General features: G+C 44.7%; 1 protein-coding gene across 5 annotated transcripts in view; it reads right to left on the reverse strand.

Moving 5' to 3' along the window:
* Window positions 1–18,967, reverse strand: part of SLC6A13 (solute carrier family 6 member 13) — a 38,793-nt gene extending 19,826 nt beyond the window's left edge. For 4 of the 5 annotated variants that reach the window (XM_069581560.1, XM_069581559.1, XM_069581557.1 and 1 more), the window contains exons 1-3: window positions 18,855–18,952; window positions 15,884–16,090; window positions 1,284–1,418 (exon numbers count right to left, since the gene is read on the reverse strand). In XM_069581560.1, coding sequence (XP_069437661.1) covers window positions 1,284–1,418; window positions 15,884–16,085 — 337 coding nt within the window. In that variant the 5' untranslated portion in view covers window positions 16,086–16,090; window positions 18,855–18,952. Of the gene's footprint in view, window positions 1–1,283; window positions 1,419–15,883; window positions 16,091–18,854 lie in introns of all 5 variants that reach the window. The other variant, XM_069581558.1, reaches the window with a different exon arrangement.
* Window positions 18,968–19,392: the final 425 nt, after the last annotated feature.

Consider the following 19,392-nt stretch of genomic DNA (forward strand, 5'->3'; position numbering starts at 1 on the left):
GTCACACACTGCATGACTCCATTTATACAGCGCTACCCAATGACAGAATCACAGAGATAGAAACAGATCAATGGTTGTCAGAGGTTAGGGATGAGGGCAGGGAGGGGGTGAACGCGACTGTAAAGGGGCAGTGGAGTGGAGGCCTTTGTAGTCATGGAACAGTGGTGGTGGTCACACACATCCACACAAGTGATACAATTACACACAGTTACACATACATACCCTCACACAAGCGAGTGCATGGAAACGGGTGAAACCTGAACAAAGTCTGTGGTTGGTACCAATGTCCATTTCCAGGTTTTGACATTGTTCCATAGCTATATAAAATTTTTACCATGAAGGAAAACTGGCTGATGGGTACACGTGACACTCCTGGGCTACTTTTGCAACTTTCTGTGAACATAGAATTATTTCAAAATAGAAATGTAAAGAAAATCCTAAAGGGAGAGGAATATTAGAACACCCTAAGTAACTACTGTGTCAAGATAGTAGAATTATTTTTTTATTTATTTTGGCGGTGCCTTGAGGCTTGTGGTATCTTAGTTCCCCAACCAGGGATTGAACCCAGGCCCCCAGCAGTGGAAGTGTGGAGTCTACTTAATCACTGGACCACCAAGAAAGTCCAAAGATAGTAGAATTATTAATGGATTTTTTTCTCATTAAAATTCTTTTTAGAGACTTCCTTGACTGTCCAGTGGTTAGGACTCTGTACTCTCACTTCCAAGAGCCTGGGCTCAATCCCTGGTTGGGGAACTAAAACACCACAAGCTGCATGGCACAGCCAAAAAAAAAAAAAATCCCCAAACTAAAAACGAATTAAAAAACAAACAAAAAAATCTCTTTTTAAATGCTTTCCATTGATTAAATATGTTTTTAAAAGCACAAAATTATTTGTATGTATTGCAAAATACATACAGGTACAGCTAAAATAGCTTTGCACTCTACTTATTAGCTAAAGCCTTTGTGCCACCCTCAACCCCATCTTCTCCTCCATCCTCTGCTGGGCTGAGTGACTAGTTCTGTCTTGGGCCCACAAGTGGAGTTGTTCGGTTACTCAGTTGTGTCCAAGTGTGACCCCATGAACAGCAGTACGCAAGGCTTCCCTGTCCTTCACTCTCTCCCTGAGCTTGCTCAAACTCATGCCCACTGAGTCACAAGTGGAAGGTTTAACATAAAGACCCAGGGGCTTATCTCCATTAGCACTGCTGCTGAACCCCCCAGTTATTCCAAATGCAGTTTATAACCTGGTGCAGAGACTCTGGTGTCAGGCACGAGCAACTCACCCTCAAAGATGGGGCAGATCTTCCTCCAGGCTGTGATGCCCCCCTGACTGGTGTACTGGCCCAGCGCCGTCTCCAGGAGGAAGACAGGAATGCCGCAGGTAAAGAGGAAGATGAGGTAGGGGATGAAGAAGGCACCTGCAGGTGGGAAACAGGCTGTGTGTTCCTTGGCAGTAGCCTTCTTGTGGTCCAAGTCCAGCTCCTCCCACCACCACTGCTCCCAAGGAGGGGGTCGGGGGGTGCTGTGAAAACCTGGGAACACTGGTCTAGATGTCTGGAACCAGGCAGAGGTCAAGTGTCACCAAGTTACTTAGGACTGGCCAGTCCCTTTCTTCACTCTGAAATTTCCGTCTATACTTACCAAGGTGTACTTCCCATCAACTTCAGTTATCGCCTAAAAAACACATAACCTGTGGCCATCGAAGGAGCTCCTGGAATCCCAGAAACCACGAGCATTCACAGAGCCCACAGTCCAGCAGGTGTCGAAAAAATGATTGCTCTTGATGTCAGAGAGGGATTTTTAGCAGACTGCAGTCAGACTTCCTTTTAGTAATCCTTTCTGTTTTCACAGTCATTGGCTGAGACAAGTCTACTGACTCCAGAAACGCTGGCATTTTCTCCACCCTAGACCTCTACCTGCTGGCATCAGGGCAGGGAGTTCATAGGACAGAGTCCCAGGGAGCAGAGATGTGCACAGAGAGGGACTTCCCCAGTGGTCTAGCGGTCAAGAATCAGCCTGCCAGTGCAGGGGACTCAGGTTCAATCCCTCATCGGGGAACTATTATCTCTCATGCCTTGGGGGCAGCTAAGCACACCACGACTAGAGGGCCTGAGCGCTACAGTGAAGACCCAGCACAGACAAAAAAGGAAAAAAAAATGTGCATAGAGAGACCCAAATATCTGCAGATGGTCCCCTACTAGCTTGCAGCTGAGTACTGGTCAGTAGATATGCATGAGGAAATCACCCAGGGAAGGGAAACTATCTCTCAAAAGGATTGAATCCAGTGGTGTTTATGCAGGGGACATTCCAAACGTTTAAGAAGAAATAATCCCAGTTTTATAGAAACTCTTCTAGAGAATGTAAAAGGAATTCTTTCCAACTGATTATTCTACAAAGCTAGCATTACCCTGATAAGAAAAGCAGGCAAAGACAAGAAAAGAAAACTATAGGTCAAACTTTGATGAACATAGATGCAAAATTCTAAAAATTTTTTAGCAAATCAGATTCAACAACATGTATTAATAAAAAGATAATACATTACATAGTGGGGTTTACCCCAGGAATACAACAACCTTGAAGGCTGGGAAAAGGAGACCTCAAGCACAATAAGTTAAAAAAAATAATGAAAAGGCAGAGAAACACTACACAAATGAAGGAACAAACTAGAAACACAGAACTCCAAATAAAGGGAGAGGAAATGGGCAAACTACCTGAAAAGAATTCAGAATAATGACAGCAAAGATGATCAAAAACCTTGAAAACAAAATGGAGAAAATGCAAGAATCAATCAACGAAGACCTAGAAGAATTAAAGAATAAACATACAAACAACACAATTACTGAAATTAAAAATACTCTGGAAGGAATCAATAGCAGAATATCTGAAACAGAAGAATGACTCAGTGAACTGGAATATAAAACGGTGGCAATAACTTCTGAAGAGCAGAATAAAGTCAAAAGAATGAAAAGAACTGAGGATAGTCTCAGACACCTCTGGGACAATATCAAACACACCAACATTCAAATTATAGGGGTCTCAGAAGAAGAAGAAGAGAAAAAGAAAGGATATGAGAAAATTTTTGAAGAGATTATAGTTGAAAGTTTTCCCAACATGGAAAAGGAAATAGTCAATGAAGTCCAAGAGGCACGAAGAGTCCCATACAGGATAAACCCAAGTAGAAACACGCCAAGGCCCATACTAATCAAACTAACAAAGACTGAACACAAAGGAAGAATGTTAAAAGGAGCAAGAAAGAGGCAACAAGTAACATACAAGGAAACCCCAAATGCTTAACAGCTGATCTTTCAGCAGAAACTCTGTAGGCCAGAAAGGAATGGCAGGATATATTTAAAGTACTGAAAGGGAAAAATCTACAACCAAGATTGCTGTACCTGGCAAGGATCTCATTCAAAATTGAAGGAGAAATAGAAAGCTGTTCAGACAAGCAACAATTAAGAGGATTCAGTACCATCAAACCAGCTTTACAACAAATATTAAAAGAACTTATATAGTCAAGAAATACAACAGAAGAAAAAAATCTACAAAATCAACACCAAACAATTAAGAAAATGGCAATAGGAACATATATATCAATAATTACTTTAAATGTAAATGGATTAATGCTCCAACCAAAAGACACAGACTGGCTGAACGGATTAAAAAAAAAAAAACACCCATATATATGCTGTCTACAAGAAACCCACTTCAGACCTAAAGACACATATAGACTGAAAGTAAGAGGATGGAAAAATATATTCCATGCAAATGGGATGCAAAAGAAAGCTGGAGTAGCAATCTTCATATCAGACAAAATAGACCTTAACATAAAGAAGATTACAAGAGATAAGGAAGGACACTACATAATGACCCAGGGATCAATCCAAGAGGAAGACATGACAATTGTAAATACCTATGCACCCAGCATAGGAGCACCTCAATACACAAGACAAACACTAACAGACATAAAAGGAGAAACTGACAGTAAGACAATAATAGTAGGAGACTGACACCCCACTCACACCAAAGGACAGATCATCCAAACAGAAAATTAATAAGGAAACACAAGTCTTAAGTGATACATTAGATGAAATGGATCTCATTGATATCTTCAGGACATTCCATCCGAATGCAGAGGAATACACCTCCTTCTCAAGTGCACGTGGAACATTCTCCAGGATAGACCACATCTTGGGTCACAAATCAAACCTCGGTAAATTTAAGAAAATTGAAATCCTATCAAGCATCTTCTCTGACCACAGCACTAGGAGACTAGATAGCAATTAGAAGAAAAAACTGTAAGAAACACAAACACATGGAGATCAAACAACACGTTTCTAAATAACCAACAGGCTACTGAAGAAATCAAAAGGGAAATCAAAACATTTCTAGAAACAAAGGACAATGAAACCGCAACAACTCAAAACCTATGGGATGCAACAAAAGCAGGTCTAAGAGGAGAGATTATAGCAATACAATCCAACCTCAAGAAACAATAAAAACATCAAATAGACAACCTAACTTCACACCTAAAACAACTGGAAAGAGAAGAACAAAAAAAACCCCAAAATTAGTAGAAGGAAAGAAATCATAAAGATCCGAGCAGAAATAATTGAAAAATAAACGAAAGAAACAATAATAAAAATTAATAAAACTAAAATCTGGTTCTTCGAGAAGATAAACAAAATTGACAAACCTCTAGCCAGACTCATTAAGAAAAAAGGAAGAATCAAATCAACAACATTAGAAATGAAAAAGGAGGGGTCACAACAGACAATGCAGAAATACAGAGTAGTATTAGAGACTATTGTGAACAACTATATGGCAGTAAAATGGATAACCTGGGAGAAATGGAGAGATTCTTAGAAAAGTTCAGTCTTCCAAGACTGAACCAGGAAAAAATAGAAATTATGAACAACACAACTACAAACACTAAAATTGAAGCTATGATCAAAAATCTCCCCCCAAAATCAAAAGTCCAGGACCAAATGGCTTCACAGGAGAATTCTATCAAACATTTAGAGAAAAGCTAATGCCCATCCTCGTAAAACGCTTTCAAAAAACTGCAGAAGAAGGAACACTTCCAAATTCATTCTATGAGTCCACCATCACCCTGATACCAAAACCAGACAAAGACAACACACAAAAAGAAAACTACAGGCTAATATCACTGATGAACATAGATGCAAAATCTGCAACAAAATTGTAGCAAACAGAATTCAGCAACACATCAAAAAGCTCATACACTATGATCAAGTTGGGTTTATTCCAGGGATGCAAGGATTCTTCAATATACACAAATCAATCAATGTGATACACCATATTAACAAATTGAAAGATAAAAATCATATGATAACCTCAATAGATGCAGAAAAAGCCATTGACAAAATTCAGCACCCATTTATGATGAAAACTTTTCAAAAAAAATAGGCACAGAAGGAACCACCTCAACATAGTAATGGCCGTATATGATAAGCCTACAGAAAACATTGTTCTCAGTGGTGAAAAACTGAAAGCATCTCCCCTAAGATCAGGAACAAGACAAGGGTGTCCACTTTCACCACTATTATTCAACATAGTTCTGGAAGTTCTAGCTACAGCCATCAGAGAAGAAAAAGAAATAAAAGGAATCCAGACTGGAAAAGAAGTAAAGCTCCCACTGTTTGCAGATGACATGACACTGTACATAGAAAACCTTAAAGATAGTATCAAAAAATTAGAGCTAATCAGTGAATTTAGCAAAGTTGCAGGATACAAAATCAATACACAGAAACCACTTACTTGCATCTCTATATACTAACAATGAAAAATCAGAAAGAGAAATTAAGGAATCAATCCCATTCACCATTGCAACAAAAAGAATTAAATATCTAAGAGTAAACTTACCTAAGGAGACAAAAGAACTGTACACAGAAAATTATAAGACACTGGTGAAAGAAATCAAAGCCGAAATAAGCAGATGGGGATAGTCCATGTTCTTGGGTAGGATATTCCATGTTCCTTAAATATTGTGAAAATGACTACACTACCAAATGCAATCTACAGATTCAATGTGATCCCTATCAAATTACCAATGGCATTTTTCATAGAACTAGAACAAAAAATTTCACAATTCATATGGAAAAACAAAAGACCTGGAATAGCTAAAGCAGTCTTGAAGAATGGAAGTGGAGTAATAAATTTTCCTTTCTTCAGATTATACTACAAAGCTACAGTCATCAACACAGTATGGTACTGGCACAAAAACAGAAATATAGACCAATGGAACAAGATAGAAAACCCAGAAATAAACCCATGCACCTATGGGTACCTTATTTTTGACAAAGCAGGCAAGAATATACAATAGGGCAAAGACAGCCTCTTCAATAAATGGTGCTGAAAAACGGGACAGCTACATGTGAAAGAATGAAATTAGAACACTTTCTGACACCATACACAAAGATAAACTCAAAATGGATTAAAGACCTAAATGTAAGGCCAGAAACTATAAAACTCTTAGAGGAAAACATAGGCAGAACACTCGATGACATAAATCAAAGCAAGATCCTCTATGACCCACCTCCTAGGGTAATGGAAATAAAAACAAAAGTAAACAAGTAGGATCTGATTAAACTTAAAAGCTTTTGCACAGCAAAGGAAACTACAAGCAAGGTGAAAAGACAGCCCTCAGAATGGGAGAAAATAATAACAAATGAAACAACTGACAAAGGATTAATTTCCAAAATATACAAGCAGCTCATACAACTCAATGCCAGAAAAACAAACAACCCAATCAAAAAGTGGGGGAAAGACCTAAACAGACACTTCTCCAAACAAGACATACAGATGACTAACAAATACACAAAAAGATGCTCAACATAGCTCATTACTAGAGAAATGCAAATCAAAACCACAATGAGATATCACCTCACACCAATCAGAAAGGCCATCATCAAAAAGTCTACAAACAATAAATGCTGGAGAGGGTGTGGAGAAAAGGGAACGCTCTTGCACTGTTGGTAGGAATGTAAATTGATACAGCCTGTTGGTTAAGAGAATTAGAGAAGCCGAGGTTCAGAAAAAGAACGAGACAGGCACTTTACAGGAACAGATGACCTTTAATGAGGTGAGAAGGGGCAGCAGTCAGATTAGCGAGTTGCTGCACTAACCTAAGAAATGAGTAAGTATATATAGGCATGTATGTGCAAAGTTACTGTCTTAAGGGGACCTGTTCTTCCCCAAGGTTGTTCTGAGTAGTCATCTCTTAAACGGCTGGGGAAAGGAATTTTGGAGATTGGCCAGAGGCTGGACTGGCTGGGAGCTGGGCGTAATCAACCTAATGTCCATTTTTATTTCCGGTGAGAAAGGTCTTTGTTTTGCATAGAATGGTGGGAAGGATCTGGAGGGGAGTTTTAACTCCAGGCTACCTTGAGCCATGCAACTTTCCTTCACAGCCACTATGGAAGACAGTATAGAAATTCCTTAAAAACTACCATAAAAGCACCATATGGAATATGGGAATAAAACCACCATATGACCCAGCAATCCCACTCCTAGGCATATACCCTGAGGAAACCAAAATTGAAAAAGACGCACACATCCCATTGTTCATTGCAGCACCATTTACAATAGCTAGAACATGAAAGCAACCTAGATGTCCATCAACAGATAAAGGAATATAGAAGCTGTGGTCCATACACACAATGGAGTATTACTCAGCCATAAAAAGGACCACATTTGAGTCAGTTCTGATGAGGTGGATGAACCTAGAACCTATTATGCAGAGTGAAGTGAGTCAGAAAGAGAAAGATAAATATTGTATTCAAATGCATATAAATGGAATCTAGAAAAATGGTACTGAGGAATTTATTTCCAGAGCAGCAATAGAGAAACAGACACAGAGAAGAGACTTATGGACATGCAGAGAGGGGAGGAGAGAGTGAGATGTATGAAAAGAGTAACATGGAAACTTACGTTACCATATGTAAAATAGATAGCCAATGGGAACTTGCTGTATGGCTCAGGAAACTCAAACAGGGGCTCTGTATCAACCTAGTGGGGTAGGATAGGGAGGCAGATTGGAGGGCGGTTCAAAAGGGAGGGGATATATGTATACCTATGGCTGATTCATGATGAGGTTTGACAGAAAACAACACAATTCTGTAAAGCAATTATCCTTCAATTAAAAAAATAAATTTAAAAATATGTGCTAAGAAGATAAATCTTATATTGTGTTCTTATCACAAAAAGTTAAAATAAAAAAGGACAAAAGGAAACTTCTGGAGGTGATGGATGTGTTTATGACATTGACTGTGGGAATGGTTTCACAGGTATGTGTTTACCTCAAAACTCGAGTTGATATGTTAAATGTGTACAGCTTTTTGTAAGTCAGTCATAACTCAGTAAAGTGTAATTAAAAAGAAAAGAAGGACTCCCCTGTGATCCAGTGGCTAAGATGGTAAGAAAACAAACAACCCTTTTTTTTTCTAATGGTCAGAAGATTTGAACAGGGTTTCACCAAAAAAATAAAAGAAAAAGAAAAAAATATGTGAGTTGCAAATAAGCACATAAAAAGATGTTCAATATCATTAGTCATTATAAATTTAAATAATGAGGTAATGCTACACACCAATTAAAAATTAAAAAGACAGAGCAGGAATTTCCCTGGCGGTTCAGAGATTAAGACTCCATGCTGCCAACGTAAGGACTGCAGTTCCATCTCTGATCAGGAAACTAAGATCCCACAAGCCTCGCATGTGCGTGGAGCAGCCAAAAAAAGTAAAAGAAAAAACAGACTAAGTATTGGTGAAGATATAGAAAAGCTGGCACCTGCATACACCGTTGGCAGGAATGTAAAATGCACAACTGTTTCGGAAAAGCGTTTGGCAATTTCTTAAAAAGTAAAGGTGCATTACCATAGAATCCTGTCATTCCACACTTAAGTGTTTACTCAAGGGAGGTGAAAGCATATGTTTATACAAAGACTTGTATACAAATGTTCTTAGCAGATTCATCTGTAAAACCTGGAAAGAACCCAAATGTCCATAAACAGGAGAAGAGATAAATGGCAGTCCACCCATCTAACGAAACGGTGATCTAGTCACTAAGTCGTGTTCGACTCTTGCGACCCCATGGACTGTAGCCTGCCAGGCTCCTCTGTGGGATTCTCCAGGCAAGAATATGGAATGGGTAGCCATTCCCTTCTCCAGGGAATCTTCCTGACCCAGGAACTGAACCAAGGTCTCCTGCATTACAGGTGAATTCTTTACTGACTGAGCTACAATACTATCCAGCAATAACAAGAGAGGAACTACTGAGAAACGAAAAAGATGGATGAATCTCAAAGTAATTATGCCAAGTCAAAGAAGCCAAATCATGATTCCATTTATAGATAAGTCTAAGAAACGCAAACTAGTGTACAGGGACAGCACGGATAAAGAAAATGCTATACGTATAGTTGGGTATTATTCAGCCATAAGACAGACGGAAATTCCATGCTTTGCTACCATGGATGGACCTTGAGGGTATCATGCTAAGTGACGTAAGTTATACAGAGAAAGTAAAGTAAATATATTGTGTGTTCTCACTTATATGTGGGATCTCAAAATAGTCAGATTCATCAAGGCAGAGAGTAGAATGGTGGTTGCCGGAGGCTGGAGGTAGGAGACATGGGGAGATTCTCAAAGGGAAAAATGGGGAGATACACAGTTCATTATAAGAGGAACATTTCCTGGGGCTAGAACTGTACAGTGTGGTGACTACAGTGAATGACACTTTTTCATATACTAGAAAGTTCTTAAGAGTGTAGATCTTAAAAGCTATCACCACCAAGAAAAGGTAATGATATGAAGGAGTGGAATTGTTAACTAACCCTATTGTGGTAATGATTTTGCAATATATACTTGTATGAAATCATATTGTTGTATGCCTTAAACTTTCATATATTATGTATCAGAAATAAATCAGTAAAGCTGGAAATAGTTGCATCTTTCAAAAACAGAGACCTCCCTGGTGGTCCACTGATTAAGACTTCACTTTCTAAAGCAGGAGATGCAGGTTCAATTCCTAATTAGAGAGTTAAGATTCCACATGCCTCTCAGCCCCAAAAAAACCAAAACATAAAAAAAAAATAAAACAGAAGCAATATTGTAACAAATTCAATAAAGACTTTAAAAATGGTCTGCATCAAAAATCTTTAAAAAAAAAAAAACAAAACAGGTTTGTGGTTGCATTGAGATGGGGTTGCAGAGGTTGGGGGTGGGAGAAAGGATCAGGAAGCAGTTTGAGGGAGTGATGGATATATTCACAATCTTTTTTTTTTTCCTTTTAGTTTATATTTTGGCCATGCCATGTAGCATGTGGGATCTTAGTTCCCCAGCCAAGGATGAAACTTGTGCCCCCTGCAATGGAAGCTTGGAGTCCTAACCACTGGATCACCTGCAAGTCCCCGTTAATTATCTTGATAGTGGTGATGGTCTCAAGGGTGTGTACCTATGGCAAAACTTATGTAGCTGTACATTTCAAATGTGTACGATTTATTATAAGCCAATTATACCATACTAAAATTGCTAAAACAAAAGTTGGTGGTGAGGAATCAACTCCTCCATTTCTCTGCCTTCCAAGTCTCTTGGCGTGTAGTCCACGCATGATTCAAGCACTGAGGGAGACGCTTGGTGACTGTAAGGGCAAAGAAAGATCATAAACAACTCAGGCAAGTAAGTACACAAATCAGGCCAAGACTCGCTGGGCAGGAGGAGGGAATTAGGAAAGAGAGAATCCAGTAGCTGAAATGAGCTGTCACTACTGAGAGTTAGAAACATCAAATAAAGAGAGCAAAAAGAGAGTGGGGGGCCAGGAGAGGAGTCTCCAAGCCCCGCCTCCCATCTCTATGCCACCTGCTCTTTCCCAATAAACCAAGCCAACCTTTAACTGCACCGGGTCTTGTGCTCAGTCTGTTCCCCTCCTCCTCTGCCTCCTTGAGTACCTCGGCAGCTGACCGTAAGGGACAAAGTCCACACCCACCAGCCAGAGTCACTGGCCCCAAACTGGGGAGGGAGTTAGAGAAGGGATGGAGCCCAAGAGGGACCCGTGTGCCCACCAGGGAGTCCTGGAGACACTGCCCGTTTCCTCACCCGAGCCATACCCACCACCCCTGCAAGACATATCCAGTCCTGGAGAAGGAGAATGGAGTCACGGTTACCTGCTCCCCCAAAGCCCCCACTCAGTCTCCTCCCTCAGTTTTCAAATGTCCTGGCATCATCCCCCATGGGATGCCAGAGACCACACACCCATCCTGGAAAAGAACCATTCTGCTAGACGTCCTTCTCAGTAAGAGCACATTCTGTGGTGTCACCTGTCATGTTCCAGGTGACAATTTTTAAAAAAATTTATTTATTTCTTGGCGACTTGATCTTAGTTGCAGCTTGTGGGATCTATTTCTCTGACCAGGAATCAAACTCAGGCCCCCTGCATTGGGAGCTCGGAGTCTTAGCTCCTGAACCACCAGGGAAGTCCCTCCAGGTGACATTTTTTTTTAAGACAAACTGTTAAATGTCCCACATGAGTAACACAGCGGTGAGGATTCCTGAATTATCACACGCTGTAATCAGCACTACTGAAACAATACTTGGCACTGAGTCACTAACTAAAAATGGTAACCAGTCATCACATACTAATAACATAACTATGACTCTTGCATGAAGACATGCGCTCCTTGTCTCTCTTTGCTCCTTAGTATCTACGGACATCCTCAGGGCACAATGGGGCTGTCTAACGCCCGTGGCAAAGGCGTCCTATGCGCTCCCTCTCCCTGATGTCTAGAGCTGGGGTTTGCTTGGCTGCACCACCGCCCCACAGCCGTCCCTCTGAGATCCTGGTTTCTGAGTGGCCCAGCGGTAGCACATTCTGCTGTGGTCTCACTCGGGGTCTCCAGCCCCGGGCATCCCAGGTGTTGGGAACCTCAGAATGCTGGTAGCCCAGGGTCCAGGGAGCAGGAGAGGTTCCAGCTGAAGGCCCGGGTTCTGCAGCAACCAGGAGCTGGGTATCCAGGTAGAGTCAGCAGTTATGTGAAAAAGAAGGACAGCAAAGAGACCTCAAGATTCTTAGCCTCGGCACTGGTCTGCTTCTGGCCTGAAGCCTCTGCCATCAGTTCTTAGCACCACAGATACAGAGATCGTGTTCAAGTGTAAGACTGGCTGCTCTGCTCAAACTCCTGCCCTGACTCCCCAGCCCTGGAGTGAAAGCCGAACCTCACAGTGGTTGACAAGCCCTGCAGGACCCACCCCCTACAGTGACTCCCCTCCTTTGACTCCCCAGACACACCAGCCAGCCACCCTCTCTGAGGCCATTAAAACCTTTTGTTTCCTCTGCCCCAGGATGCACTCCCCACCTCCAATATCCCCAAGACCGGGTCTCACCCCTGACCCCAGAAGCTGTCACTCAAGTGTTCTCCGTGTGGCTGCCCCACCCTGCTCCAGTGATGCTCGGCGACTTCTGATACGCTGTGTCATTTTCTTATTTGCTATGTTTACTGTCTGTCTTGCCGCCACCCACACCCCGAATGAAAGCCCCACAAAAACAGGGAGGCAGTCTGTTCTGTTTCCGTTTTATCATCACAACTCAGAGTAGTTCCTGGCAGGTTGTGCGTTCTCAGTGTGTAACCACCATTGGGTGACTTACATTGGTTGGCCTGATTCTAGAAAATCACAGGGGCCAGGGGGTGGAGGCAAGTGCTCAGGGTGGACTGGCCACAATGCCTGGGCAAGGAGCACATTTACCTAGAAGCACCCCTTCTTTCCCCGTCTTCTGTTGGATGCTGATTATATATATATATATATATATATATATATATTTAAGTTCTTTTTTTTTTTTTGGTTGTGGACCATTTTTTAAGTGTTTATTGCATTTGTTACAATATTGCTTCTGTTCTGTGTTTTGGTTTCTTGACCATGAGGCATGTGGGATCTTGGCTCCCCAACCAGGGACTGAATCCGCATCCTCTGCATTGAAAGCCCAAGTCCCAACCACCAGACTCGGTTTCTTCACACCGCTTTCTCAGCGTCTCTGGTTTTTAGCTACTGTGTTTCACTATCGACCTGTCCTCCATCATATTCTTAGCTCAGCCTTTCCCCTGCTCTGGGACTCACTTCTAATCGGATCTACCAAACATCCAAGCTGGAAGGAACCAAAGACAGCACTTGGATTTTCAGTTTGGAACTGATGCTATGCTTTGGGGACGTCTTCCTCACTGAGCTCCCCAACCAACAAACATTGGCAACGATAAGGTCCTCCTTCCAAGCACAAAAGCGGCTATTTGCAGCTGTGAAGTTGGAGAAAGCACCCAGCAGAGGCAGGCTGATAGCACACGTGACCTCAAGGGGTTCACACCACGACCCCAGCATCCTCAGAACCTGCTCAGAACCATCCTCGAATCCCCTGGGAGTCCCAGCCCTGATCTGAGGGCCACAGGTTTAAATAAAAACACTGAACTGGGAGGAGGGGATGAAACCTACCTAGGAGGCATCTGTCCTCCCCTCCCCGACCCTATCTCATGTGGGCAGTGAAGGGCCCTGTCACAAGGAGGTGTCTCGTCCCTTCCAGACCAAGGTGACTAGACAAAGTGTGGGGTCTATGCTCTGAGGGGCCGAGGAGGGGTGAAGAGCACAGAAAGGATGAGCCTCTGGGAACACCAGAAACCAGAAGAGCTGGCCTGTCTGGGTCCCTGCACAGACCCGGGGGGTCCCGGGCAGGTCCCCATCACGCCGGTAAAGGTGCCACCCGTATGTCCACCCGCTGGCCCTGCGTGACTCAGGGCCTTCAGAGCAAAGCTGGACATCAGCCTCCAGCCCCAGAACCCCTCAGTGCACTTCCTCCAGCTGCCGTTGTCCGTCAAGGAAAGAGAAGAGGAAGCCTGAGGCCTGGTGCCCCACTGGAGAAGAAGGGGTGGGAGGAAGGGCTATGGCGTCAGGATTTTGCAGATGGTCCCAGGACCCCAAAACAGCTCCTGGGGACCAGCGTGCTAGAGGGAGGGCCCTGCCCAGGGAGGAGGCAGCCATGTCCTACCTCCACACCCCGGTTCCTTCAGTGAAGAATCAGGGGCTGTGGTCATGATCCCGGCCTGTGTTTCCTTTTCTGAGACACAGCCACACACACCCCCCCCCCACCAGGCCACACAGACCTAAACGGGCCCCCGAAGCAGAGTTTAGGCGCAAACCTACTGGGAGACGCCTCCTGTAGACAGGGTGACCCTGTGCTCCTGCTCTGGCCCCCGCTCCCCCTTCCTCAGCGCAGGGGTCCCCACAGACCCCAGAATCCCTCCCCCACCTCTTCGTGCCAGTCCTGCTAATTCCCAGGCCGACCTCGCGGTCCCATTCCAGAGCAGCTTGCAGAAAGCAGCTCACCTCCTAATCTTGCCGTGTGAGGAGCTAAGCTGGTCACTGGGTCCAGACACAGAGCCCCCAGGCCTGGCCTAGCTCCCCACCCCCTCTCCTCCCCAGACTAGCCGAATCTGACCACCCTAAGGCCCAAGGGTCTGAACAAGCTGTCGGAGGGTCCAGGGCTAGGTGGGGACCTCCTGCCTTCCCTAGAGATGCCAGCCGACCTAGCAAAGTCCTGCAGCTTCAGACTGCCAGCCAGAGAGTCTGCGGGAAGGAGAACACATTGGCCCACTCCCACTTGCTCTGGGAAAAATAGAAATTAACCTCCGGTCCCTGGGCCAGTGCCCAGCTGCCACCATCCTGAGAGTATGAATGGGCTCAGGGCCTCTCTATATTCTCCTCCCTCCTGACCTCCCACCCCTACTCTGTGCTGTGGGCTTTCTCTCCCCAAAACCACTTCAACTGGGTTCACGCACAGGGAGGCTCCCACGCCCCCACCAAGGGTGAGTGTTGCATTAGGGTGCCCTAAAGTCCTCATGGCCCACACAGTCCTACCCCTTCAGTCTTTCCCCGTGATCTATCTCAGCATTTCCCTTCCTCCAGCCCAGATTGCAACCCCATCCCGCCTCCAAAACCAGACCTGGGAGCCCAGTCCCACTAAGCTTTACCCACCGACGAGGAGACCTTCCAAACCCACTGCTCTTCCCAGAGGCCTTCAGCACCTGGGAAATCCCTCAGGGGCTCCCCAGAGACCTGGCAAGGGCGGGGGTGCCTAAAAGAGAGTCCATGGTGGGAAAGTGACCTGCATTGCTAAGGGGACAGTGGGATCACTGCAGGGCCTGAGAGGCAGGAAGGATCCAGAAAGGAACTGGAGTCCATGCTCCCCCACCCCATGCAAATATTTCAGTGGGAAAATTATAAAAGAAGAGTCACTGGGATCAAAGGTGACACGTGGTGCGGGCGGGACGGGGCGGGGCGGGCTGGGGACAGGCGGCCCTGGTTGCAGAGTCTGGAGGCCACGGGACAGCTGGGTGCCAACATTGCCCTCAGCACAGCCATGGATTCTGAGGCCCTTTGCCCACAACCTCCAGTCCTGACAACCACCTTGAGGGGCAGGAAGAACCGTCTCTGTTCTCAGTGCCCACCTGAGGTCCAAGGGCTTGCTCCAGGTCACAGGGAGTGAGTAGCAGAGCCAGAACCCAAACCCCCATCCATCTGGTCCCAGCCCCCACCTGTGTTTCTCTGCTGCCACCATGGGCACCCAGGACGTCACCCCCGTCTAGGTGCTTCTCCTGCAGGGTCCTGAGTGACTTCTAAGGGTTTTTCCAACTCCAGCATCCTCTGCATCTATGGAGCTCCCCAGGGAGCAGTAGGCGCAGGAGATGGAGACAGCCTTGTGGGCGTGAAGGGTGCGGTGCCTCTCACCTCCCCTGTTTTTGTAACAGAGGCAGGAAACCTCCATCCACTGCCCAGGCAAGAGGCGCCAGGCGGGCACAGTTCTCCCCCACTGCGCCCACCTCAAGTGAACTCACCTCCCCCGTTTTTGTAGCAGAGGTAGGGGAACCTCCAGACGTTACCCAGCCCGATGATCTCCCCTGCCACGGACAGCACGAACTCCATCTTGTTGCTCCACTGCCCTCGCTGCAGGGCACCATCCTCCGCCGCCTTTTCCACGCCTGGGCACACTGGTTTGGTCTCTCCATTACTGGTGGTGCCCAAGACCCTGCTATCCATTCCCCCTGGAAGACAAGCAGGGCACTGTGCTACTGCTGGGGGCTGGGGGTGGGGGGGCGGTGCCTGGAAGGAAAGCTTCCCCCTTCCCTTCCACCAAATTCCCAAAGGAAAAGTGCCGGGGAGGAGAGTGACTCCTGCTGCTGTGTGCAGACCTGCACCCACCTTGGCATGTCTGGTTGGTAAAGGCTGACCATATGTTCTCTTCCTGCTTCAGGAAGAAGGCACTGACTCTGAGGCACAGACTCTGCACCCCTAGAAGGTGCCTCGGGTGGGGGCTTGTGGACATGGGGAGCCCACCTGCCCCAGGCTATCTGAGTTCTCTCTGCCACCCTCCAACCAGCCTCGTCTGCATAAGCATGTATCTCAGTCTCTCTATTCCGTGTTCAAGGACAGTTGGAGGGATGGCATTTGTATGTATCCTTAAGCCACCGATTCTCCTTTGGGGAATTTACCCTACGGAGATAACTGTGACTTTGTATAAACATTCAGCACTGAGGATGTTCATGCTTAAAACAACGAAAAATTAGAAAGCACATAAATGTTCAAATATGGTAACTAGGTTAATAAATTATGGCTCAGACAATGGACTACTATATAATCATTAAAAACTGTGCTGCAGAAGAAAGAAACAAAGAGGTGTTCACAAAATGTGAAGTGCAAACAGTTACAAAATAGACCACATGCCATGATGATGCTGGGAAAAATACCTTATGAAGGATTTGCATGCATGAAAATTAGGATAATCACCAAGATGTTTCTCTCTCAGCAGATGGGTTTTAGAGATATTTTCCTTATCTATATTTTCTACATTTTCGTCAAAAACATGCTTTATTTTATAAGAGGAATGTGAAAGTCAGCTTTTTTCGATCCTTGCAAGAAGACGAGAAAGGTTGAGTAGAACCAGGGACTCTGAGTAAGATGAGCTGACCTTCCCAGGTCAGCCCTGCATCTCTCTCTGAGAGCAACATAAGAGGAAGACGACCCGTGGGCTCCTCTTCTTTTCTGGTGACGGCAGCGCAGGACTCCATTACCGCAGAGACGACAACATAAGATGATGAACACAGAGCTGCAGGCTATACCCTGCCTGCCCCTATTCTAGACTCGCACTGGGTTGAGGATGAGATTGGACGTGGTCATGTTCAGAGAACAACTGCTGTAGACCAGGTGCTTTACATGCCTTTATGTTATTCAGTCCCCGCGGCCCCAGGATGTGACAAGGTTCCCTCTGCTTTGTAAGCAGGGAGCTGCCCATCGGAGAGGTAGGATGACATGTGTGCTGCCATGCAGCACAGCCGGGACCTGACCCCACGACGTCCTGCTTGTTCAGCTACCTCCCTTGCTTACAATGGCTGGTGGGTTTAGCAGCGAGTCTAATGTAAGTATCTCTGATTGTATACAGCGGTCCCGTCTCTGCAGAAGTGAATACATGTGCTTCTTTCTACGCAACGCCCCCCCCCCCACCCAGAAAATTTCCTGGGAACAGAACTTTCTCACAAGAGCCCCATCTGGTCACAGAGCCTCCTGCAGCTCTGTCTCCCCAGTGGGGCTGCCCCGGGGGATCCAGAAAACCAGAGGGAGGTCAGGAATGTGCTGCTTATTTGATAAATGAAGGAACGGGCTCCAGAGACTGTGGGTTAAGAAGGAGAAACCCAAGCCGTTGGTCCCCAGAAGCTTCCCCAGTCCTTCTGAGAAGGTTGCCTCTTGTCTTGTGCAGGTTCTGGGCCCAATGGGAGTCTTCCAATGATTAAACACTACCCCTCTCACTTCTCTATCCCCGCAGACCCCAGGAGAACAGAAGCCTACCCTAGGTCTCTTAGCCATGTTGATTAGCAGAGGCAGCATCGTGCGATTGAAGGGCAAGTCTGGATTCAAACCATAGCTCTGCATCACAGACCATCCGACTCCCAGGAAATGGGAAATTCATCACTCTGAGCCTCGGGTGCTTGTCTATAAAATGTCTCTTCACTCCATCTCCTGATTCCAGCTTTACTCTCCAAATGTAACTACTAACAACCGTGCGGTGAATATTTCTTCAGACTTTTCTATATACAGATGTGTGTGTGTGTGTTTGTGTGTGTGTGTATGTATTTGGGAAGTTTCTCTAACTGTCCAGAGTTTTATAATCTACACATCTTAATTCTAAATCACTGCCCATTTCAAGTCCTAAGCTGTGAAAGGGTAAGAAAAATATGTGTTTAAGTTAATCTACACTTGACCAAAGAAACACCTAGTCTTGATGGATTTATATAGGGGCATGACAGAATACACTTAGCCATGAGGATTAAATGAAGAGATGTATATATACATACATCTATTTCATAGACATATATGTATATATATTTCATATATGTGTATATATATTCATATATATGTACATATATATACATATATATGTACATATATACACACACATATATATATATATGAAAGCACTTCATAGCATAACAGGCACTTGAATTTTTATTTTCTTTCAATCTTGTTTTATGTTCTTTCAACTTTCAATCTTGTCTCAGAGCAGAGAGCCTTTATTTTCTTAGCAGTAAAACCAAATGTCTTCCCCTTTCATCTGGGGTCCTCTTTCTCCACAGTTACATTGGTCCTTGAATCATCAGCCACCAAAGTTTCAGAAAGTCAAGAAAATAGCTAGTCTTTGCATATCACACATAAATGTCATATTTTCTAGGACAGGATCCCAAAACTGTAAGTCTTATGGATCCTATCCACCTGAAGTCTGACACCCAGAGAAAAAGAGAAGAAAACAGCACCAACCTTAGTGTAGTTGCTGCCAGAGGTCCGGTCAGAGGGGAGAAGAATTATCTGGGGGAAGGGGAGGTGATGGCTATTTAAAGTGTGGTTCCCACTCCTCTGGCACTTGTAATTCTAAACTTGGCCCAGCCCACATTCCGCCCTTGTCCCCTCCCCTCAGCTCAAAGGCTCACCCTCGCTCACCCTCGAGTGCGAGCTGGTAGGCAGCACTCTCCCCCTGGGTGACCTCAGGTCTCTGGAGAGGGATCCCGCCTTCTCTCTCTCTCTCTCATTCTCGACTCTAGCACCACCATAAATCCACCAAGAGTAGGTGTTTCGTTGGTCAGGTGCTGTGTAGATTAACTTAAACGCATATGTATCTTACCCTTTCACAACTTAGGACTTAGAATGGACAGTGATTTAGAATAAAGATGTATAGATTATAGAACTTTGGACAGTTAGAAATACTTCCCAAACACACACACACATGCTTATCTGCATACAGAAAAGTCTGAAGAAATATTTTCTGCACGGTTGTTAGTAGTTACATCTGGAGAGTAGG

Source organism: Ovis canadensis, chromosome 3 (assembly GCF_042477335.2).
Source record: "Ovis canadensis isolate MfBH-ARS-UI-01 breed Bighorn chromosome 3, ARS-UI_OviCan_v2, whole genome shotgun sequence".
Classification (NCBI taxonomy): Eukaryota; Metazoa; Chordata; class Mammalia; order Artiodactyla; family Bovidae; genus Ovis; species Ovis canadensis.